Source organism: Sturnus vulgaris, chromosome 13, assembly GCF_052056855.1.
Source record: "Sturnus vulgaris isolate bStuVul1 chromosome 13, bStuVul1.hap1, whole genome shotgun sequence".
Lineage (NCBI taxonomy): Eukaryota > Metazoa > Chordata > Aves > Passeriformes > Sturnidae > Sturnus > Sturnus vulgaris.
Genome location: NC_142255.1, coordinates 11590431 through 11616285, shown reverse-complemented (window position 1 = coordinate 11616285; position 25855 = coordinate 11590431). Strand labels below are relative to the sequence as shown.

Sequence of the window (25855 nt, the reverse complement as noted above, 5' to 3'; positions counted from 1 at the left end):
ACTTTCATTTTCCTGGCTTTATAAACCAAATTTGCAAGGTAAAATATAATTACACCCTTTCTTTCCCCTAGTTTTCCCATTCCAGCTTTGGAACATTTGGCATCCATTGCCATCTGAGGTCTTTTTGCTTCATACAATGATCAACTCTCCAGGAAAAACTCTCGAAAGTCTGCACATCTATAACTGTTAGAGGTCACTATCAACGATTACGTCCAACAGGAATGAAAGGAAATGGACAGTTTAGCTATAGGAAATGAAATCCATTGAGAGTGTTTCCTTTTCTTGCACATAACTCTAGCTCAGCCAGCTGGCATATTAATGTGAGGTTCTGGGACTTGATACTGTGCTGTTATTTTAAGATTCTTTAGCACAGCCAGGAAACCTCACCAGACAATCCAAAAGTTAGTTTGAAATACTGTAGTGCAATTCAATACAATTTATGTGTACTATAGCCTTTACAATTTGGCACTAATATCCTGTGGCATTTGTACCACAAGGATATTTACTTTGAATGATTTTGTTTTTAAATACCTAGTTTTAAAAAACCCAAACAAATAGATCCAAGCTTTAATTATTAAATTGTCAACGCTACAGTACCAATGAAGAATCGAACTTTTATGGTAGGCAAATGAATAAACCAAGTTAAACCATATGCAAAACTTGCACTGACTGGAGCTTCTGTCTGGCTGTTGAGATGTTCTGAGCAGCAGGATCAATAAATCCAAAAGTAGGCAAACCCTCTGTCCTCCTCACACAACCTCACAAGATCCTCATACTAGTGCTGTACTACTCAGCAGTAGAAAAGCAGAATTAGTCTCTGAATAAACTGATATTTGCAATATCTCTGTATAAGCAACGTGTATTCTGCAACACTGAAGAAGTGCCACACATCTACTGGCAGAGGTATCAGCCTTTAGCACATGCAATAACCAAGATTAAATAGCCTTAAAGATAAAAAGAATTGAAATTAAATAAATACAGTTATTTCTTCCTTAGTAACTGCCTGTGTCACACACAAATTTATTTGCCATACAGACCTGGAAGGGCAGGGATCCATGTTGCATTCTTTCAGCTTGGGCTTTGGTTTCTTGTTTTCTGGGTGATAATGACAGTAGTGGTCAGGAACAACACGCTTCAGACGAATGTCCACGCATTCAGCTGAATTGAGCTGATAACCTAGTGCAGAAGCAAAGTTAATTTTTGTAATGGAGATAAAGTAAAACTGCCTTATCTCTCCATGGAATTAATTTTCTGTCTTACTCTTTTTTGGTTTGTTTTTAAACAAGGAAACACTGAGCAGGAATTGCACAACCAGACCTTTATTTAAGGCAGTTCAGCATAGCAATTATATTAACCTGTCTTAACACTAGATGAGCTTCCAGCTCTTTATTCTACTAATATTCTAAGAGTAAAAGCACACATATTTCCTTGTGATGCAGGAATATTTGTACTGCACCAGCTTACCTGTCACAAGGCAAAACTGTGAAGCCATATGGTTCTAGTACATGTTCCACAACTTATACCTGCCCTCCTCCAAGGAGGAGTTACCAGTATGTTGGAGAGCTATATTACACAGCCATTCACGCTAAAAGAAATAAATATTTGAGACAGAAAGCCAGAGGATTTGAAGATGAGATCCAAAAACATTGCTAAGGAACTGTAGAAAACAAGAAATAGGTTCAAGAACATTCCAAGCTGAAGAGCCAACAAAAGAAGACTTGAACTAACTACTTGGTGAAAAAAACAAAAAAAAAATATGTGTGGAGACTGGTTGCAAGAAGGGATCTGAGTTTTATAAACCACTAGATTATTTTTTGGCTAAGAAAAAAAGACCCATTCAAAAAAGCTTACTTGGACTTAAACTGAGAAGAGGAGGAGGATGTTCTGGTATGTGCAAAGAAAAAAAATTTTAGACCACAAGAATTAAAATCAAACCGAGTCAACAAACTGACTGCACAAGTCCCATTGCCTACTGAAAATGCTAAGTATCATGTATCAGTGGCTTCAGTTGTGTGTCTCTTGGCTGATCCCAAGTGTCATCATCCATGAGAGTGATAACCATAATGAACTAAGCAGTTCCAGTGCTCACAGCATCTATGTTTCACTTCTTGTAAGTACTGAAAGGACCCAGAAGAAATGTCACTTGCAAACAAGAGAAAAAATTTTTGAACACTCTTGTTCATTCAAGCTTGACTGTGCTTTCTGAAATGCCCCTTCCAACACATGGAGATTACAGAAGTAAAGATAGAAGCAGCATCCCAGTGAGGAATGGCAATGCACTAATTCCAAATCTCTGTTGTGAGGAACTTTTCCTTTTACTGCCAGTACCAGATGCCAAACAGACAATCTGGACACTAAATCCACTTTAAGATAACAGGTTAAAGCCAGGCAGCTGGAATACAACTTCCCTGCATGCTCAGTAACATTTCTTATGTTCTTAACACTACTGCTGTCATGACTGAGCAGCTCAGTTTTTGTGCTTTTCAGTTCCTGCCCTCCCTGAGGACTGCCAAGCCCCTCTGATAAAGGCACCAGTTTTATATTATAGGCAAGCAGCCACAAAGTAGGGCTTTGAACACCCTGGATGGTTTCAAAGAGATTGACATGTAGCTATAATTTTCAAACCATAACAGCAGTCTGAATAAGGCTGGAATTGAGCCAATACCTTTGAAGGTAAATATGTCCCTTGAGCTATCCAGTGTTTACATGCAGTCCTCAAAAGCAACTGCAATGTTTTATACTTCTTCCCTTGTCAGACAAGTTAGGGAAAAAAATTATAAACGCAGTGTGATGGAATCATGAGAGGATATGCATTGCCACTCACAGCTCCAGCAAGAATCACACTTCATGAGGCCAAGTATCTCATAAGATACAGTAGTTTCCTGTGGGACTGCATATCATCCACATCGATTGTCTGCATTTCAGATTACAGGGAGGTGCAAGTGCCAAAACGGATGGTCCTTCAAAAGATCCCCAGACTCTGCTTGTACTTTAAACATCTCTCACTCTCTTTATTCATGTCCCAAGTAACTATTTAAACCATATTTGCACTCTCCAGAAAATCCCTACGTCGGTATCACCAGCATCCTGGTCTGTTTTCCAGGTGACCTGGGAAATGCTGGCTGAAGGGAAACTGCTATCTGCAGTGTCAAACACTCCTCCTACCATGAGCTCACACTTTTTTTGCAGAACCAGACATGACAAGCAGTGGGCTGGGCTGGATGAGCTGTAGCAGAGTGAAGCTACACTTCATCTAGCTGCAGTGCTTAAACCAGAAGTAGATGCTACAGTACCACGTGTGCTGCTCCAGTCACCATCAGGACCAAATGTCTAAGATAAGACAGCCAAAGGTACTCATAGCAGATGTTCTTTAAATTCTATTTACTCTGATTTCTGTAAAGCTAATTTCTCAACTAAATGTCCTAAAATTCTCCCTCATGTATACTACTGAGGCCAGAAATACTTCCTCATCTCTTGATTATTCTTATTTTAAAATCTCATCATGTTTCTTTGCTTACTTTCCCCAAATATCAATTATGAGTTGAAATTTTCCATTTTAAATGTTGTATTTTTATTTCTTAGTCAATGTTCTTACTCAAATGAACATCTGTTATGGAAAAATGTGACTTCTAGTAAGAACATATAACAACCCCTATGCTGATACCAGCTTAACCAACCTGCTTAGCTGCTACTCTGTCATTTATTTTGCTGAGGAATTACCAATGTGCAGAGAAACACAAACACCTAATCAAAAATGCAGAGAAAAGGCTGTAAATCAGCTCCTTTTAATCTTCAACTGTTATCACTCCTGAAGAACTGACATTACTTACCTCCTCCACACGTCACTGTGCAGGGGAAGAACTCTGTTTGTCTCCACTGATGACTGATGGGTTGATAGAAGAAGAACTGAACCACACTCTCTTTTGATCCAGAGTACCTGGTCTGAAGAAATTTCCATTACAACACAGGTGTACACTGTGCTCAACTGCTCATGCCATTTCAAAACAGAGTTCATACATAATAGCAGTGCAGAGTGAGATGATAACAGACAAAAAACCTCTAGAAAGTCTAGACTAGCCATTAAATTTAAGTTCCCAATAGTAAAATATTTGAATGTTGCTTTGTTTTTCAAATTATTCAAAGCATTAATGTGACCGTTTGATTATCTATCCTCAAATAGCAAAGTTTTTTACTGTATTCTTTTGGTTTATCTCTTTGTTATCAAAATTTTTAACATTTTCTGCAGAAAGAAGTCTATAAGCAATCCAAGCACACTGATCCATAGTCAGGCAAGTCTAGCTGCACATGGTACTATAGATACAAAAGGAAAACTACTGAAATTCTCTTTCTACAATGTGACAAGAAATTCCAGGCAGCCTGATAATACTGAAACTTCTGTCACTTCCAATGGAAAACTGTATGCATATCTTCCTTTGGCAGTCAAATATTGATATGTTTCTACTTATAAATATATTGATGTGGGATGCAAGCCACTGGTATGTGTTCTGGACAGAAAAGAAATTTAAAATAATTAGAAATGGTCAGTGGCTGGATTAGCAATGTCTCAGGGAGATCATAGGGTGCTGCTGGAAGCAGTGCTCAGGTTCAGTAGGTGGCAGTCTGCAATTGGATTAGCTCAATCCACTGCACAGGGTCAGCTGTTATTCTTCCAGAAGTATTTAAAACAAAAATCCTGGCCATTTTTACCATTAAAGATCCTGTGGTACTCCACAGGAAAGACATTAATCATGTAACATTTTAATTTGTTTGGATTTTCTTAGCATAAATGATCTCTGGACTGTAATTAGGATTTCTTACTTGCTAGCTAAAAGATTTTGTTGTATTGTTACAAGCTGATTAACAGCCATTACTGTGTTGCATGTACTTGCAATAATTTCATAGGTTTGTACATTCACACACCCCACCTTGATAATGAAATCTGCTCCAAGAGGCCCCTGGATCTTTAGTATTTCCCTGTCTGTACTCTTCTGAAATTCAACAGTTGTATTTTCAATGACAAATGTTCCAGGAGCATTGAAACTGTGCTCTCCCTTTTCTCCTTGTAGCGTTTTTGACTCTATAACTAAAGAAGAAACATGCAGTTAGTAAACTTTAACAGGTTTTTGTTTTCAAGAAAGTCAGAAAGTGATGTTTACAACTTTTACAACTATGCCTTACCAGCTGCACTTGTGCAGTAAAACACACAGAGAATCTGTGAGAAAATTATCTGCTTCAGATTATAAACTGATAGATAATTGCAAGACAAGTTAACACAGGAATATTTGTCTGAACACACTATTCTTTCATATCAGAAGCACTTCTGAGACAGTTTTTCCTACACCAAGTGCTCTGTAACACTTGATATAAGCAATAGCTTGAGCAGGAATACCTGAAAGAAATTCAAAACTGATAGAATCAATACAGAGAAAAATGCCTCATACTTCCATGTGACTCAAAAGCCAAGCAATCTGAGCAATCAGTCTCCAGAGAAGCCTGAACTGTGCCAAACCCACCTGACTCTCACCTCAATACCTACATCACTGTACCCAGGTCATTAACTCGGCTCTGAGTATTCCCCATGTGAGGAAAAGGCAGGGCCAGGAGCTGGGCAGCTGCAGCTGGGGGAGGGATGGCCCTTTCCCAGAACAGGTGGTGATGAAAACCCTCTCTGAATTGTTCTCCATTCCCTGGAAACAGATTAAACTAACAGCCCACAACCTCCAGAAGACAGATGAAGCATTTTAAGATTAAATCACTTCCAGCAAACTGACTTAACTGTAAGTGGACACAGCTAAAGGAAGATATTCATAACGAAGGTAGAATTTTGGGCTGTGTAACACAGAATAGAGGCACAGCAAGATGCATGACTTGAAATTCACTGGTCTGGTTACAATCTACCAGAACACTGCATGAGAAAAGCATGAATCTCAGATGAGCTCAGGGCAAGCTAAAAGGAATCTTTTGATGAGCTATAAATACCCTCTTTCTCCCACTACCTTGCCTTTTTTGGTACTTTAAACAAAGTTACCTAAGCCAGGGTAGATCATTTAGGTTAAAAGCATCTGGTTTTACCTGCACTGAAAACATACTCTGAATGCTACAATCCATCATTCACTGTTTTCTTCCTTCATATTTTTTTAACAAACATGCATTTTGGAGCACCCCAACAAAGAGAATAAAGAAATTATAGAATTAATTAAATTCCTTGAAAACATACCACCATTATCCCAAGCTTCTAAGCATTAGGTTCCACTGTGCTCATAGGTATAACAAAGATCACATACATGGCTGGAAGGAAGTTTCAGGAAGGATTTGTTTCTAGGAAATGACTTTATGTTAATCACAGGGTATGAATCTAGTGGTGAATAAGATGTACTTTGTCAAAGAGAAAACATAGATCTCTGGGAATCAATGTGCCCCACTGTCCAACACATTTCCGTTAGGAACAAATAGATATAAACTAATCCCAGAAAAAACAGGTATTTAGATGATTACTACATATTTCTGTTTATCACTTTTATGGAAGTGCCCTTCCTGATTGCATTACAAAATAATCCTTTAAAATATATGGAACTCAGAATTCTTGTATTAAGCCTTGGTCCCAAACTTACTGCTTAAATCATGCACCTACTGCTTGATCACAAACACTGCTTAAAAGTAGGTAATAATGTATGATGCCTGTTATCGTCTCATTTTTTTAAAATAAGTGTAAAAAATCAAATCTCAAGTGCTTCCAACTCTAAATAAATTCAGTAAGATCCTCAGGAGGACAAGATCCCTTTGAAACTAGCATTTGAGATTACAAGGCAAGGCATCCAGCTGGTGCAAACAGATGATGAAAATGTTTATTTGGTGACCTCAGCTGCATTTCTGAACAGTCTTTTTTACTAATTTTCCTAATAAAAAATATCTTTTATGTTTTTCTAAGCAGAAACCAAGAATACTGTTCAGCAATTAACAAGCCAGTAACTCCCTGAGAGCTGACACAGATTTACATTAGAGCTACACTAGATGTGGAGGCAAATCATGTGTTTATTTGCAAGGTCCAGCTATGGAGCCATGGCCTGTACCTCTGGAGGTCACACCACTGGAGCTCAGAACAGCTGCTCAGATTTTTCCTGTGTCACACAGGGACATGAGGAGCTATTCCACAGCACAGTGGATAACCTTGGATGCAATATATTCCTGCTCAGTAGTATCTAGTGCTTGTCATCACAGCCTTCTAAAACAGAGCAACACCAAGCATTTGGTGTATTTAACACATACATAGCACAACATAAATGCTTATTGGGGTGCAATTCCTCCCTCAAAAAAACCTCTTCATTTATTGATTTCAGAGAAGTAACTGAGAACAAAGGTTTCATCAGCTAGTTTCATGACAAAGTTAAGAAAAGAATTCACCAAATATTTATTTGTTTTGCAGAGTCCTGTTATACTAAAGACTTGAGAAGTTTGACTTCAGGAGTAAGTTTCCCCATCCTAAATCAATTCCTTGAGACTCCAGATGTGAGGAGTCACACGCACAGGGAATTCTCTTGAGTGCTCACCTGTTTCTGTGCCTAACAGGACAATCACCAGTGCCAAAGACCTACAACTATCCATGTTTAGTTACTTTCTCCCCCTTGACAAAAATGGCAAATGCCCTGCCCAGCTGTGGACAGAAGCCCATGGCTGAAGCTCCCCATTCTCTCGGGAGCAGGAAAGAGCAGGGCAGTGTGGCACAGGAAATCCACTGCAGATGCATGGAAGAGTTCCCAGGGAAACAGCTCCTGCTCCCAGTGCAATAAAGAGCAAGTATGGAGCTGCCCAAAAGCTGTTTCTTTTCTGTGATTCATTTGTAGGTAGCACAATAAAAAACATTCTTTTCAAAATGCAAGCAACAAGCAACACTGTGCTCCTCTGAGCATCTGTCAAAGAGCAGTGCACAAACCCACAGCTAAATTCTGTCACCTGATGCAAATCACTGTGAACAGAGAAAAAACTGACAAAAAGAAAAACAATTTGGATCCTTTCAGTAACGTTTAACCTCCCTAAGTTCACGAACTCAGTTATCTAGCATTAGCCACTTGTAAAAATATTAGCTTCTGGTTTTCCTGTTTCTTCTGCTGGAGGATTAATTTCAGGGAACTTTCAGTCTTCTTTTGATTCTAATGCTCTTAAAACAACTAATAGAAAAGCCATAATACATTCCAAATCAAAAACAAAACCAATGTAATGAAACATTTTATTCAGACTCATTTTTGTGCTAATTACTTGGTTATTTTCCACCAAATCTTTCACCAAACCCAAGCAGGCAGAAGTACAGGGGGGCCATATTTGTTAAAAATCCAAAATAACATCTTGGCTCTCTGATAAATCTGTTGCCTGTCATAAAGTACCCAGAGACACAAAGAAAGTACTTTTTCTAACCAGCTACAAAGAAATGCAGTCCTTACTCAAACACTAACTGCTGGTTGCAAAACAATGCTCAGAGCATTTCTTTCAAATCTGTTATGTGCTACATCTCCAACCACATTTCCATTTTTGATTAGTCCAGCAGCTGTGCTTTCCTGGAACAAGACCAGATCATAAACCCGGGATGAAGCACCACTGAACACAAGATAAAGGGAAAAGAGCCAGACACTCCATAATGCTCTTCAATTTTTTGCTGTTGCTGCTCACTCTACTTGAAGGACAAATATATACTGGCAACAGGAGGCAGTATAAAATTTTAACAATAAGTAGTCTCTGCTTCACCTGTTAAACTCAACTCCTTGCAAGCCAGGAAAAACACCTGACAAATGGAACCTGTAATAATAGGTGAATATTTTTAAAATTCTAGCTTTATTATACCAGCACACCCCCACTGAAGTTGATGAAGTTGCAGACAAGGGATCATTTGGTATCTTCTGTTAAGTGACAAACACCCACAAACACATACAGTGGAGAAGCATCTCTGGAGCATCAGCTCTTGGAGACCTGGCCATCAAGCCAGAAGTCATTGTCATCTCTCCCCCCACAACAGCTCTCTCTGCAATTTTAATTTTAGGTAAAAAATGTCTAAATCCTCGAAGATTTGCAAACAGATGTGCTGGTGGAAGTGGTTAAAGGAACATTTCACAATTCTTGTCCAGCTAGAGAGAGAACTAACAAAGGTAATGCCAAGCCACAGCTTCTTTACAGAACCACCCTGGGTAGGGAGCCAGGAGCACTCTGTACTTAGTTACTGCTGCATTCCTCAGGAGCTTTCCAGAAATCCCCCAAGAGCCACTCAATCTAGTACTTTTTCCTCATACAAAGCTGAAACAACAACTTCCTTCTGCAGAACTACTTAAGAAAGTCCAAGAGTCCTGACCTGAACTGGTCAGGATCACTCCTTCACACATCCCCTGCAACAGTTTTAAAGGAATAGTATTTATTTCAATAGAAGTTCAGCTTTGTACTTTTTTAATATAAGTAGTATATCTAGAAGTTATTGGCACTCTGGAGCTGTTCTGAAGACCGAGTTTTATTTCAGTTTTTTTCTTTGGAAGGATGTGACAATGTATTTCTGAAAGCAAACAAACTGATGAGCAATTTTCAAATAAAATGCATTTTTTACTTCTGTTTACATATCTCACAGCTGAAGTTCTTTTTTTTTTTCTATGATACAGACTACATCTGTTACTTCTACCAATAAAAAATTGTTCAAAGTTAAATGAATAGTTTATTTCATTGCTTGATATGGCAGCACCACTTACCATTGAAGCCATTCATTCTCTATGCAAACTAGGCCTATGGATGAAGAAATTGCCATAAATACTGCCATCAGCCTTATAAGAAAATATTGAACAACAACTGTCTTACAGGATAATGAACTGTTTCTCGTTGGTGGTATGTAATGACTAAAAGAATTACAAGGAAACAGGACTTCTGTAGTCGTTCACCCCACTTCATTTGTACCCAGATCACTTGTTCAGGCTTCAACAGAAATCTGGTGCTGAGCTATGCAAGTATTGTTGATTCCACACATAATCCTCTGGAAGTTTTTTTTTTTGCATGTTGTTTAAAAGTGTACTTTATTTGAGATGCCTCATATTGGTTTAAATGGAAGGAATAGAAACCACCACTATGTATTCTATTTCCTTTTACCAAGCAAACTTTCCAGTGTTCTCTAGGACTATCTCCAGGCTGGATATTAAAGATGGGAAGAGGAATCAAGGTATCGAGGTCATGATCTTACCCATATTTTCCAAAGTTTGGATGAGTTCAGATACAAGGTTCTGTTTTTATCTTCTGCCTATGTATAAATACATAAAACAGCTCAGTCATACCAAGGTGTGCTGGTCCTTTCAGGGTAATTCTCACACTGCGACTCCCATGTGGTACAGCAATCACAGTTTCTTCCCCTAGGAAAATTAAACAACTGTTTTAGAAGTTATCTTTCATCAGGGAATTTGTACATCACATGATTAGACTGAAAACTGTCAAATGTGTCTGAGAAAATATTTCACAGCTTTCACAATTTTTCTATTAAAAATAATACATTATTTTATTACATACAGTGTACTGAGTCTGTTTGCTATGTTATAAAACTATTAAGACCTACAAATGGACTTGTAAATCTTGCTTTCTCTTGGAAAATAATTTGTTATTAACAATAACAACTGAAATGTCAGTAGTGTATTAGGAATATATTTACACTCCATTGTCCTCGTTTTATTTTCTAATCACTGAATTGACATAAGGAATCTGCTAAGTAGTCCTTCCCCCTTACAAAAATCTGCAGCTGTTCAGTCTCATTTTGCCCACACCTCATTTCCTGCTGCAGGTCACAACTTTAATAAGTGGCAGGACTTACAGGAAATAAATCATCTACTTAACACTAACCCTTAACCAATTACAGACCAGTTAAGAGCAAATATATAATAGCTATAAGGTATATGTTATAACGGTGTCTGCATCTAACTCACCATATAAGATCATTTCTTCCAGTAAGAGGCTCAATTTAAAGTGAACTATAAACCAAACCAGCCCCCAACAGGACATGTCAATACAAAACAGCTTTTGGCTGCCTGAAAGGCCTCTTCATATATAAATGTGCAGCACACTTACTTCAGTGCATTTTACAAAGGCAGAAAATTATTACTTCTCATTTCAAATGTAGGAAATCTATGATTTGCCCAAGCAAACTGAGTGACCATTCAAATCAACAGAGCAGAGACCCTCACACCAACAAAAGGAGTGCTCTCAGAAAAGGGGATTCACAGGGATATCCACAAAAGGAAGCAAAGCATCCAAGGAGCTGTCACCCATTTCCATCATGGCCCAAGGGTAAATCTTCTGTAAGGCAGGCCCTGCCACACGTGCCCTCTGCAGCTCCACCCTGCACAAGATGCTCTGTTAGTGATGGAACTAATGCACTTTCAGTGGCTGGTGCAGAGGAAGTTCCTTTTTACAGACTCAAAAAGTAACGTGTGTTGAAGATCAGTGATACATTGGCCCCAGAATTACCCATAAAATATTTAGAGGAAGAATAGCTGAGTTTAGTTTGAACTAAAAAATAGTTGAAAAATGTTTCTTTGCACTTTAAACCAGACCCCTTTATAGTAGATGCTAAATTATCAGCTTCTGGTTTACATCTCCTTAGCATAAGTATGATTTCCTGCCAAATGTTCAGAATACTTCAAGCAAATACTGCAATTATTTTTTCTGAAATAAACACCTTCTTATGTTACAGTTTTTATATCGTCAATTTCTAGGAAGGACATTTAAATATAACAATTTATTTTGGATGTAATAAAATATGAGCTTTATTAATTTCATTCTTGTGTATTCCACCAGAGTGAAAAAATACTACAGTAAAACAATAATACAACTAAGGAGCCCTGGAAAAAACATTAACTACTGAACCACTTAATATCTTTTTGCATCTTGTTTTTTCATCAGAGGAATTGCTAAAGATAGCCAGGAGGTAGTGGGTGTGTATATCTTTAAAGTAAGGAAATAACTACTGAATTCACATGTGCTCGACAGTATTTGAGAGAAGGCAGGTTTGAGGGGCCCATCTGTCCTTACTCGGTGGGGAATTGAATCCCATCCTGATAACAACCAACAATCAGTCACAGCACAAAACCTCGAATAAAAGTCAGATTATGACCAGTTCAGAACACATGAAGTGCTGCTCTGAAGAGGAACCAAGGGCAGCCCGTGCTCATGGACACAGCCCAGGATTGCAGATGTGCACAGATGTGCAGGACTGCTCCTCTGGAGAACAACCAGGGTCGTCCTGCTGTGCTTCCTGCACCTCCCCACAGGCAGACCCTGCAGATCCCTTCTCAGGATGCCTCACATTCCTTTAGCAGTACTACAGACATTCCACCCTCACCGAAGCACTCTCTGATATGGTCCAAAAGTCTCACGGGGGTGCTAAATTTGGTGTTTCTCTGCGGCAGAGACAATATTACCAGAAAGTGTTTTATTTGCATTAGGGATGACTAAGCTCACCACCACAGCAGCAGTCAACCTCTGCAGCCCACAGACCTGTCAAGAAGTCGACAGCAGGAGATTTTTGTAACCTGACTGAGATAATTATGACCTAGGGCAGTCTTTCCTTGAGATTAAGTAAATTATAGGAAAAAATAAATGTGAGATTTTTGGACTTCTGAACAGAAATGAGGGTTTGGAAGAAATGGGACAGAACTGACCATAAGGGACTCCTCCTCCTCCTCCTAGGGACAGCTTTGAAACAATAGGTTTGGTTGTCCAGGTCTGGCTCCAAAACTATATATTCCAAAGGTCTCTGGTTCTCAGCTGAATGTAATTCATATTCTTAAAGAAACACAAGGCTCTGTAAACCCATTTTAAACGGTTATGCTGTACATTTCCCATTAAATCAATAGGGCCCACACTGTTAAAAGCAGCGAACTCTTACTAAAACATAAGAAATTACTAACCTGAAATCCATACTGAGAATTTTTGATTACTTTTTCTTTCCCCTTACAGGATTTCTTTGGAAGTTAATTGCTGACCTTTGTCTAAAGCTGAAAACAAATTAGCCCAAAATCATCTGGAACATACAGAAACACAAGACTCTAATGTTATCTCAGATTAAGGCTCACCTGAGCCTTTAAAAACTGAGAAACAGGTGAGATACTGTCCCTCTATTCCAACACTGCTTTAGGACAGGGATTCCCAGCAGCACTTGAGTCATCTCCCTCCACTCTCACCCAGACTCTCTCAGCAAATGTGTGCACACTACACACAGCACTTGCTGGTTAAGCTCCTGCATTGCTTTTACTTTAGATGGAAAGGCTTGATCCTGTTTCTATGGTGTTAATGTGGATTTAGATTTTGGATCTCAATGAGAGCAAGATCAGACTCCCTGCTATGGTAAGACTGGGAGCTAATCCCCAGGATCAAAATAAAGGAGCCACATTCCTAAACTCAATCCAATTCAGCAGGTTTTATTTATTTTTCCATGTGGGCCATGGTGGACCCATTTACTGTTTCACATATGGGCCAGTTGGGAGTTTTCCCTCTCTCCTCTTATAGCAGGCCAGAGGGTTTATTTCAGGTCTATAAAAAGTGTTTCTTTCTATGTATTTACTCAGAACTTATTTTCTGGTTCCCTGGTTCTGATCGAAGACCTTTGTGCTCTCAAAGTACAAACAATAATCCTGTAACAACTATAGCACTAAAAATCCCAAAAAACTAAAAATTTCAAAATATTTGGAATCCTCATCCACCGTGGCATCAGGCATCATTTCAGAAGGCACTGATGCTGGGCTTTGTGCTGACCTGCCTAATAAAAGCTAAGCCAAATACATGCACTGGAGAAAACATAAAGGACATACAGTAAACAGCCCCTCAAGAGAATGGATCTTAAGGAAATGCATTGCAAAGTAAGTAATGAAATAGCCAATGTTCTCACAGAGAAATTTCTCCAAGAAGTAGGCTTCATACTAGCTGTAACAGCCCCAAGTAAACCAATCAAAGTAAAGGGATGTCTAGACTGAAACAGTTGGTGCTGAAGACCCAGCATCCACACTACAGAATTGCAGGTGCCTTGCTGGGACTAATTCTAGTCTGATCCCATGGACTGGATATCCTGGAGCTGCTGGAGAACATCAGGTGCTTTTCTGGGACACATCTTCTGGTTTAGCTTCATCCAAAAAATTTGAAATTATGCTCTCCAGGACCACTCTGTGATGTGAATTTATGAACAATGTGTTAGGGCCATGATGAAATTTGCTTCAAAAAACATTCTCCTTATCCATAGTGAAACACTAATGTATTGGCATCCTATCCCTCCCCACACACAGTCTTCCTGCCAAACCAGTCCCAATTCCCTCTTCTGGCTCTACACAGAGTTGATTTTTCCTCTTCCTCTCCAAGTGTTTTTGACTCCATCTCCCACCCAGATTCCTTATCTAATCTCAGTCTTCTCTTCCTCTTTTCCTTGCCTCAGTGTGTCTGTACAGCCAGTCCTACATCCTCCACCCACTTTCTCACATCTGCCTTTCCTTCATGGCATGAACTAACAGCAAATTTTTCTGTTCAGTTCATCTCATCTTTCCCTCCCCTCATGTGATCTCATCACTCCCCATCATAAGTCTGAAGCTCAGGAGATTAGAAGTTCTCCACAAAATCTTCTCTGAATGCCTGAACGTGAGGTGAGATGCATCACAGAGCTCATCCCATGGCACCTGGTCCACACTGCAGTAAAGCAGAAAGCAAGAGTAACCTCAAGGAAAAATTTCTTATTTCTGGAAGAGCAACACATTAATGTACTTTAAGGAGGCTGCACACATGCAATCTGTTTGCAGTCAGGATGTAACAAGCTAGAGAGTACTTAAAAGGATAAGTTTTCAGAAATTTCAGCTGTTAACATCCAAGAAGATTCCACAGAAACTGAAGGGAAAGGTTGGGTTTCTTTTTGTAAAGGTTGTAGTAAAATATGTGTTGATGTTCACAGACATTGCAAAAGACTTATCCATGACCAGAAGATCATTGCCTGCCAAATTTCAAATCCCTGATCTGTAATCAAGTCCAACAATGGGGGGATGTTAAGACATATTAAAGAAAAGGTTTCAAGAATGTTTTGACAGTGGGAAACAACATGTTTTTCTCCTCTGTGTCCTTGGAATACGCTGTTTTGGCTGAATTTTCTCCAAAACACATAGCACCTGGCATGAGAAGTTTCTGACACAATGTCTATTTTTGGCAAATAATCCTTCATCTAAAATGAAGTATCAGGCAACCTTGACAATTTGGGTTGATAGCTTCATGTATATTGATTTCAAAGTGGGAAAAAAACGTGAGGCAGGAAGTTGTCACAAAGTTGAGCTGGCTGATGACACAGAAGAGGGAGCTGTGCCAAAGGCCTCTGTTTAGATAAATGACCAAAGTGAAATTAGGTTTTTGGTTATGGGATGATGACATGCATCATGTGAGAAGAAGTGACCAATGGTATATTACACACAAGTGCCATAGGAAATAAAGCACATGGCAAAAGGAAATTCAAACAGTTACAAAGCCATCACCAGTGAAAGCTTTCATAAGAAGCTCTTTAGCAAAACATTAAGAAAGGCAAAACTTGTAAGTATCTTGCAGTTTGGAAATCAAATAAAACCAGACTGGGACAAGTCCATGCCTTCAATTTTGCCCCCCCATTGACCCAGCATCTTTTCTTCCTTGTTGGTATCAGAACCAAAACAATTTCCTACCAATTCTTGCCAACAGTGGTGCAGAAAGGAGATACGAGGGCCCAATCCTACAATTTTTCCATGTGCACAAAGTGCAGTAGTTAATGGGAGTTCCATGCCTTTAGTACTAGAAACTTCAGGCCCATGATATCTCATTTCCCAGTGGGATGGTACATTTTACAACCTATTACACTTTTTGTTTGGATATCATTAGTCAAACCTTTAATCATTTTACCAGAATGTTAGAATCTGGCTTGCTGACAGAACTTTAACTTACTTTGTCTTTCAAAGGCAATTAAGTGTTAGTGGAAAAAAATAAACTTTTGAAATAACTGTTCATATATGCAAAACAGTAAGCTTTCTTTCACTGCTGTTTAACTTTCTGATCAAAGACATTAATTTAATGTAAAAACATATTAAAAAGATAATAAAATAAAATCAGTCCTTCATGAGAAATCATTTACTATCAATGCCTAAATTTCTTTGTTTTAAAATAAGGACTAAGATAACCAAGCACTTTTATTTTCCCCTATGCCTCATTTTTATACTAAAATCTTTGGCTCTTGCTTTTCTTCCAGTTCTTTAATTTGCTTCATTGAACAGTAAAATTTACATCCTGCTCACAGCCTTAAGCTCCCTCTTAAATACATGTCTGTCATGTGTCGATATTTTCTCAACACTAGTTCTGAAAGCTTCCAAATGACTCTTTGGAAGATTATGTGCCTCCCTTCACTGATATTTTACCACAAAGAAAGGATGCCTTTATTTCCACATTTTATTCACACACAGGATGATTATGTGGAACTCATTGCATAGTGTTGAACAACTTGACCCAAAAAATATTTTGGCACCATCACAATAACCAAGAAAAACATCGAGTTCTGAATTTAGTAGCATGTGTACTGTTTTGCTTATGCCAGTGGTAATTCATTCATATCATCCAGCCTACTGCAGTGCAAGATAAACCCAAAACTTGGCAAAACTGACATTTTTCCTCAGAATAGTCTTTGTTGCTGTTTAATATTAAAGGACTCTTAAAGAGACACTGAATTATGACAGAGGAAACAATGAACCATGGGCATTCTTCACAACCTCCAAGGCAACAGGAAACCTTCCACCAAGTGATGTCAGCTGTAGTCAGCTCTTACCTGAGCCAGAACACCATAAGTGAAATTAAAAATTTCTGTCACAAAATGACACTTTCAAAACCAGATCCCTCCTACCACTTTGTCTTTACTGTACTTCCATCCTAAGCAGCAATTACATGTGAAATTTTTATTTTGCTTATCATGAGCTATCCAATCAGTGTCACCAATCCAACAAGTTTGTTTGGGTTGCCTTAGAACTACCTATGGTGTGCCTGGCATCCTCCTTCTCCAGGACAATCTGTGTTGTTGTAAAACTTGAATACATAATGCAATTTCTTTCAATTCCAGCTCACCTTCACATCAGAAAGAGCTATTTTGTGCATATATATCCCTATATATCTGTATCTATCTATATATAGGCACAAATACAGCTTGGAGACACTACAAAAATATTTGTTTTACAAGTGCTTGCTCTATGTTGAGCAGAAGCTCTGAGTCCTTGATATGGCAAATGAATAAAAAATGGCCTCCCATGAAAATTCTTTTTCAGCTCATTGTAAGCATTCAAGAACTTTTCTCACTCTTTCATGATGAAAAATTTTATAAATTACTGGACTACACTCTTCCATCAATAAAGAAGACCTCTTGTCAAAGCAAGGCAAAGACTAACACTGATAGACCACCTAATATGTAAAAAATGCTCTTTGACTTGTGGAAAATTATCCTATGACTTTAAAAGTTGCTGCCACAAAACCAGTCACTTTTAAATTCAGGTTGTCTTTGCTATACACGTGTATTGAATTACAGAAATTATGCACCTGCACAGTGGCACCCAACACCCTTGCAGGGCAGTAGAAAACACCACACTGCAAAGCAATAAGCATTGAGACAACAAATAAACTACTCCAAGTTACATCCAAACTGAAGCATACTGCAAACAGTGGCATTAAAAATCCCATGGGAATAGTTATATATACTGCAATAAGATTTTAGCATGATTTTAGCATGATTCAATATACAAAGCTCTTTCAAAATCAGGGCACAAGTGAAATCTTTGCAGGCTGAAATACAACAGTATTAAAATATAGGCAGCTGTCAAAGGCAGGTGCATCATCCACTAAAAGGAAAACCTGGTTGCATTTGAACTTTGAGCGTTGACTTTAAGAGCACTCTTCAATCTGGTGACTTTGCAGGAAGGTAATTAACCCCAAAGCCCCATTTCCATGTGACAAATGCTTGTGACAAATACACACTGAGTTCAGAAAAAGAAGAATTATGTGAGGCAACTATTCATATGATAAACACATAGGAGATATGCTGTGAGATTCCAGGGAGCATCATCTGGGAGGGTGGAGAGCACCAGTGTCAGAGGGGAGTCTTTGTAGGAAAACAAGGAAAATCTTGCCCGCATATCAAAATAGCCAGACTCTTCAGACTCCAGTAAAGGGTCTAATTCCAATACCCTTCCTCTTTTATATTTGATATTTTCAATATTACAGAGTTACTCCCAGTAGGATGTTAATTATTTTCTGAGAAAGAATGATGACATTTGAGCCAAACACAAAGAGATGGAAGTATTAGTCCCTTTCACTTTGTGCTTTTTGCAACATAAAAGTAGTAACTTGCCCTTAAAGTTCAACTGTTTTCAGACACCACACAGAAAACAAAACAAAACAAAACAAAACAAAACAAAAAAACACCATTAAAAAAAAACCAAAAAACCCACCAAAAAAATCAAAGTTAGTTTGAAAACCAGGTACTTTCAAGCACAGGCCACTATTTCCATAAAACCATCTATAAGATGTTTCCATGATTTAAAAACATTTCTGCAGCATCACACATACTGCAACATGAGGATACCCTCTAAAATGAGATGTGCATCTTGATGCTTATTCCTGATAGAATAAATTGAGTAGCTCTATAAAAAAATATGCATATCTCAAATTCTTTCCTAGCTATACCTAATGTGTGGTATCCCTCATAGAATTTCAATAGACTAATCTAGCACAGACTTTAGAGTAAGTAGCTTTGTGAAACTGCAGACAAGTCTATGGTTAAAAGGTCACTGCAATATGCATGCTAATATACAAGCAGAAAACACAGTCAGGGATAAATTACCATAGGATCAATTTGCAACCTACTTTTTTCTGGTGAGACATGTGCCTTAGCTTGTCCCCTCACAAGCCTGCATGTTGAGCCATCTCCTGCACAGATTCCACAGTTGTCTTCCTTGGCATTGCTCCCAAGTTGTCGATCACAGCCTACTGCCTGCCAACATCAACACCACAGTCAGAAGGAGGGCAAAGCTGTAGTAGACATGCTCAGGTTTCTGGAATTTTATTTATTATGTTATCCTTTTGATTTTATGAGTTGGCCTCATTCTATCAAAGCATATCTTGCCATTTAGGATTTTAAAAGCATGCTGTCATTTCCATGATTTTAATGATGAACCACAACAACTGATATATTAAGCTATTCAAGCATAGGAAATACATGAATCTGTTTCCCACTACTTATGTGAATGAATACCATTGAGCATTCTTCTTTCCAACACAAGGCATAACTATGTTATTTACAATTTGGTTTTCATCACCTGTTTAATTATGTCTGAGAAAGGATAAATGCAATAAAATAATCCAAGTTAAAATTTAAAGGGCACTCAGCCTTCAGCTTCATAGACAAGGAGTTGAGGGCAGTGCCAACATTCTAGTGTCTTGGCCATTCACAATTTAACTGGCACTTGTGTAGATCTTTTTGCCATTTACATCAATGTCAATTACATACACATTTGCTAACCAGCTTCTAAAAAACTTTGGCAATTCATTTCTCACCTTTTGATTTTTTCTGGTTTATGAATATAAGACCCATTCTCTAAAACTTTCCAACAATTATTAAAAAAACACCCACACTTAAACACTGCCAAAAACTCAAAAAGCAATTAAAAAAACCCAAACTGTCAACTGAAAACCCTCTAAATTATAATGAAAGCATTTTCCCAGGTTTTTCTTTCTCTGCATATCAATCAACTCCACAAGAAAGATGGGAGTGAGAATGGAAAGACAAAGAATAGACAAAATTGATCAAAAGCACCTTCCTGATGAATGGTAGATAAGTATTTGGCCTCACCTATCTTACTCTTCACCATTTCATAGAAGAATTTTTCAGGGAGTACCAAATGCTGAACAATGGAGTAAAAAGCTGATCTCCAGCTTCAAGTTTTCTTAAGTCAGCCTCCATGCCTCTTACACTCACATATCCCTGAGAAGGGCAGCTAATTTGTCATGGCTGTATATATTTAACAAAAATCCAAACTGACAAATGGACAGAGAACCCTCTGGAAAGTCGCAGTTAAAAGCAGTGCTAGAATTCTGAAAGTGGCCAGCACACGCCTCTTCCCATGTAAAAATGCTTGGAAGGGGCAGGCTCAGCTGCCAAGATCCACTGCAAGTGTGCTGTGCCAAAAGTGACACAGGATCCCCTTGGAGAGCTGGGGATCCAGTCCTCACATAAGAGGCAGGGCTGGGTCCTCCAGCGTGAGCTGACACACACACACAGACACACAAATCACACACATCCACTGCCAAACACGGAGAAATGCAACCTCAACCGTGCACATGTCTATGGAAAAGAAAACAAAGCAGCCCCACCTCCCCCTTCTGCCCCTTTCCCTTATTTTCCCAGTTCCCTACAGCCTGAATTCCCTGTGGGGGAGGGCATTAATGGGGACAGTTCACAGGACTTCATTTGAGAGACCTGCAGTGAAGGCATCTCCTTCCTAAGGGCTTCAGATTTACCAGAGAAACCTACATTAGCAGCAGGAAAAATTATTTTATTCCTGCAGCTGAAGGGGATCTTAATACTATGTAGGCCAGCAAGGAATTAATTTTAAAAATAAATAAGCCACTTAACACTAACAGTAAATCATTTCAGGTTTAACAAAAACTTAGTTGCAAAAATAAAGCGAATTTAAAAGTGTGAACTCAGACCATCTCAAAACAGGTGCTATTTACCACACAGAAGGCATGGGGGAACACTGTACTATAATTTAGGCACGGATTGCAGATTAAAGTATTTGCAATTGAAATTGTCTCTGTGTTCATTATTGACATCCAGAAAAATATATAAAAAGAAAAACGTTGTAAAGAAATTACTATAAACAAGTCTATCTTCACACTCTATAAACAATTAACATTGAGAAATTAATGAAAACCATTTCAGAAGCAGCAACTGACCGGGCCACTCTGAATCATTCCAGCAGATGAAATTTCATGGGATATAATAACACAGTGCTCAACACATTTGCCTCAGCATTGACAACTCTTTCAGCTCCCAGCTCCACAACAGACTTTCTTTTCTGACCTTTGAAAACTCCTGTGCTTTTCCATTCCAACCCATGCAAGGGCTCTAACTGCAGATCCCCAGCTGACAGAGAGGTTGCATGAATTAATCTCCTGAAGTTTGTTAAGATGCAGATGGTGCAGTGATGGAGACCATAGCAGTGGCTGAGAGAGAGCCTGTGTTTCTCTTTGGAAGGCTTTTAAAGTAGTTACTGCTCTCCACTGATTCTCCTGCCCTTGTTCACACAAAGATACACTAGAACAGGGAGGTAAGTTGTATCACTGCAAGTGTAATCTTTCCATAGATGTCTCAAACACACCTCCATTTCATACTGTAATTTCCTTTTCTAAATATTAAAGAACTGTTTATTCACTCATCAATTAATTTCCAAGGAAAAAATAAGCTGCACATTGTGACACCCTGTGTGAAAAAATTTTCCTTAGTTTAACTTCTTGCATATTTGTAGCTACAGATGCTGCAAGTCTTTAGTGGAGGAGGGCACTGAGCAAGCAGAGCAAGCCCAGCCCATTAGGGCCCAACATGACAATAACAAACATCCAGGCTGGGCTCTCACACACAGCCCTGTGAAAACAAACTCTCATTGGGTGTAACAAAAATTACCCAACTGTGCAAACAAAAGGCATTATTGTGTCCTACACGGAATGTAAGAAAAGATAATCAGCACAGCAGCATACTTTAGAGGACTGTTTCATACAGTATTATTGCTTATTTTTTAATAATACACAAATGCCACAGAAATAAAACAGCAGTGCTAGCTGCAAGGGACTGGGATGTGGGAAAAGGATTACAGCTCCCCTGACAGCAAAGGTGGTGTGTTCAGCTAGATGCATTCACCCTCTGCAGATTTTCTTCCCAGATTATGTTTACATCAGCTGTTACAAATATGAATATCAAGCAATGATATCTGGGAACACAATTTAGAAAACAACTCAAATTATAACTACAATTTTGACTTGAAGTGAGCACAGAATCACAAATTTTGTTCAACATGAAGCACCCAAAAATTCCACCGGTTTTAAAGTCACAAGTTGCAAATTTAGAGCTAATTCAAGAAGGAATCCTCATGAGTGAACACTAGGATGGGATATATTTCAAATCTCAGTCTAGAGCCAGCCTTTTTAATCTGCAAACCCTTGATTGGGTATTTCTCAGGTGAGAGGAACAGCCACAGATCTCACCAGAAGTAGGGGAAGCTGTGAGGCATGGCCTTGGAAATTGGGTCTCAAAACATATGTCATTGTAACACCAAATATTATGAACTTAAGGTATTCATATTTTAGCCAATAACTACTGGGGGAGAATAAAAGTGTTTGATGAAACATTTTGAAGACAGTAAATCTAGTTATTTGCAAATAAAGCTGCAAAAAGGACAAGAAAATGATAAATGGCAACAGCCTTCCTCTGCTCACACACCACCTCAGCCAGCCAGAGGCTGATGATTTTCACAATTAAGGCATTTTGAAGGATTAATTTACCCCACATTGCTTGCTGTTTACAGAGCAAAGGGATCAGCTATAAATATTACAGGCAGACTGGGAAAACATCTGCAGGTTTTTAGGGCATAGTCAGAAATAATATTAGATGATTTTAACATAGGCTGAATAAATGAAACAAGTGATAACACAAACTGTAATGGAAGGATTGGGACCCTGGAATTTAAGAAATTTGTAATCATAAATATCATCATGCCAAAAAATGATACAGGTATTGTAATGACCAGGTTGTAATTGAGCTCCTCATTCAGCAGGGAGAATATGCAACAAAAAAACCCAGCAAGTAGAAATTTAATATAAAAGAGTATTGAGGAAATGAGCACTTTGTGAATTTATAAAATTGTCCATGATGGGGTATCAATGAATTTGGATATGGCAGGATTATTTTCAGAAACGGGTCTCCAGTCCATTACTGGTTTTGGACAGAACCTGAAGATATTACTTGTCTGTTCTTACAAAGGAAAAAAAATATGAAAAAGAATTATATAGTTTATAGGATTATATATAGTTTTCTCACAAGCAGCTCAGATAGAAAGCATCTGTTTAAGCAGTGAACAAAACCACTCATCTGCTTCAACAAACCTTAGCATGGCAGTGCTGATGTGAAAGACATCCTGAGGGGTGTTAAATACTTTGTAGCATGCTTAGAATAGTTCATGTAGGTTCAGAAATGCTAAGGAAGAGCAGAAGGTCAGGTATAAAATACAGTAATACAGATGAAAGAGAAGAATGAAATCACTGCTGATATGTTAAAAGTGACTATGGAACATTACAAATATTTTTGCAAATATGAATCCAAAAATCACTCAGAAGCTCATGTGAAGCTGTTTCCTTAGGTCATATTCAATTAGTAGCGTTTCAGATGAGGAATTGGACTTCAACAAAGAAATTAATGTAGCATTAATTTCGATTTGTGAAGGCCCAAGAATAATCTGCCAAATTCAAGGAACTTCCTTTATTAACATATTTATAATTAAGTATGATAAGAAAATGGACAGGACTGCAAGGTGACAGAATTTTAACTAAAATTCCAATACGGTAAAAAAGCATCATAGTGAAAAACAAGGCAAATCCCATCCACACCCTCCCTCCCTCCCTCCTTTCATGACTTCTCTTAATAAACATTCACTAGAATTATGAGTGCAGAGTCTGATAAAGGATCAAGTTTTACAATTTCAACGTTTATTTGTTAGACCATTGCTTTAGCCCTCCTGAGCTGTGGCACTACCTCAGCTGGCCACTCACCTCCAGCTGCAGGCTCACCCAAAACAGGCACAGATCACTCTTTGGTAGAACTCATTCCACAGCAGTGAATTGTCAGTTACAAACATATTACATTCCAGCAATCCAAAAAGGTTTCTGGAATGCAATGACTCAAGATTATGTACTTAAATAAATAAGTTGAAGATACACCTACGCTTTATAAAATAAAAATATTTATTTCAGAGATGAGTAAAACCGGACATCTCTGCATAACAAGCATCATGTAAGTGTTAAATGTCATTATTACTATTAAAAGCAAGAAATCATATACAGCAATATAGATAATTATAAATAATATTTATCTTTCAAAGTGAGCTTTCCCCCTTCTAGGGCCCTCTGGAGCCAAAAATCCAGGTATAGCCAGAAAACACAAATATTCTGAGATCTTCTAACAGAAGCAGCCACAAAAGAATAAATCACTGCTATTTTTATTTGTGACAGATACATAAATTCTGTGAAACATTAAAACTGAAGCTGCACTGGTGCCATTATTTTTCTATCTAACATGTCTTAGACTAAGCTCTTTAGCAGACATGCCATTTAAATATTCAGCAATATATTAAATACTAAACCATTTTCTACTTTGACTAATAAATGTATTATTGATACAGACTCTCATTTGTCAGTGATTCCATTAAAATGATTAGGTAAGCTGTTTTGCAGTATTCTAAGTTTACTTGAGGGACTGGCAGCTCAATGTCAGGGAGTAATTCCCTTTATTAATGTGATTTGGTTTAACAAAATGGAAACAGAAAATCAATTCAACAATATCTCAATATGACATAATTGCCATCCTTCTATAGCTGCTGAGCAAACTCCCCAGCTGTCAGCAACACCCAGCTGAAGGCTACTCTGGGTACATTTCTATTCGTGTGCTTCCCTTGGCCTGGCTGTTTCAAAGGATGCACAGAATATGTGCTCCAGGAACAACCTGCAAGTGGAATTTCCTCACAAACATACAGATGGCATTTAGTGAAATTCAGCTGAAGCAGAAAATCATCCCAGCAAATCATTTATGGGGAAGTGCCCAATGTGTTTAAAATGTGGTTCTATATTTCTTCTGAGCAAGGAACTGCACTGCAGGATGCACAAAGGGAGAAGGTAATTGCACTTCTCACGAGAATATGACAGAGTAACTGCACAGGACATCCTTCCCCTCAAGGGCTCAACAGTCTGTAATTATCTAGTACATGTTGGCCAGTGGTTTTTAGTTAAAAATTGGCCAGCAGCAGATCTGTTGGAGCTATACCTCAGTGAGGGAATCCTGTCCTGGCTGGAGCACTGATCTGCTGAAGGGTGGCAAAGGCTTTGTGTTCCAGGTGCAAGTGCCTTCCTCTGCCTTTAAAACTTGTCAAGATTTGCAAAATATAGTGTGAAAGTAAACTATTGCACCAAACATAACCAATGAAGTGATCTACCAGGATAGCAGTATTTGGACTACTATAAACCAAATTATTTATTTCAGGCTTACAAGAGATGAAAACAAAGATAAAAACGTAGTAAGAACATCTACATACTTCTAAAGGTTATCAGCATTGCCCAAAATACAAGATAACCTCCAAATTACCCCTGACAAAAATGCTTTTTCCAAGTTTTGTGACCTGAAAGGACATGTTTTATTTCAGCATTTACTAGTAAAGGAAGCAAACAGTGAAAAACCCTTACATGCTCCAAAAGACAAATCTCTATTGCAGTTTATTAGAATCACTCAGTAGGGAAAGTTAAAATCCTCTGGGTCTTGCTCAGAGAAAAGGGATTTCTATTTCCAAAAACACAGACACTCACAAAATCCAAAACTCAGAGAAATGAAGGTTGTGTTTCATTGCACAGTTGCATATGCTATCACAGTACAGAGATCTCATTGCATCAGTGTCAGCTAATTGCTGCATTTTCCTCTGCTCTACTTGTCTGAGCACAGAATCCAGCACAGGCAGATGTCAGGACTGATTGTATCCACACAACAAAAACCTAATTTTAAATATGGTTA

At 38.4% G+C, this 25855-nt stretch overlaps 1 protein-coding gene across 5 annotated transcripts in view; it reads right to left on the bottom strand.

Annotated features, from left to right (window-relative positions):
• ADAMTSL3 (ADAMTS like 3) overlaps positions 1-25855 on the bottom strand; it is a 172788-nt gene that overhangs the window by 54991 nt on the left and 91942 nt on the right. For all 5 annotated transcript variants that reach the window (XR_015806521.1, XM_088172562.1, XM_088172565.1 and 2 more), the window contains exons 7-11: positions 18895-19021; positions 10293-10367; positions 4926-5083; positions 3831-3942; positions 1038-1176 (exon numbers count right to left, since the gene is read on the bottom strand). Coding sequence is in view for 4 of the 5 variants with exons in the window: in XM_088172562.1 (XP_088028688.1) it covers positions 1038-1176; positions 3831-3942; positions 4926-5083; positions 10293-10367; positions 18895-19021 (611 nt within the window). In the remaining variant the exon portion in view is untranslated. The remainder of the gene's footprint in view (positions 1-1037; positions 1177-3830; positions 3943-4925; positions 5084-10292; positions 10368-18894; positions 19022-25855) is intronic.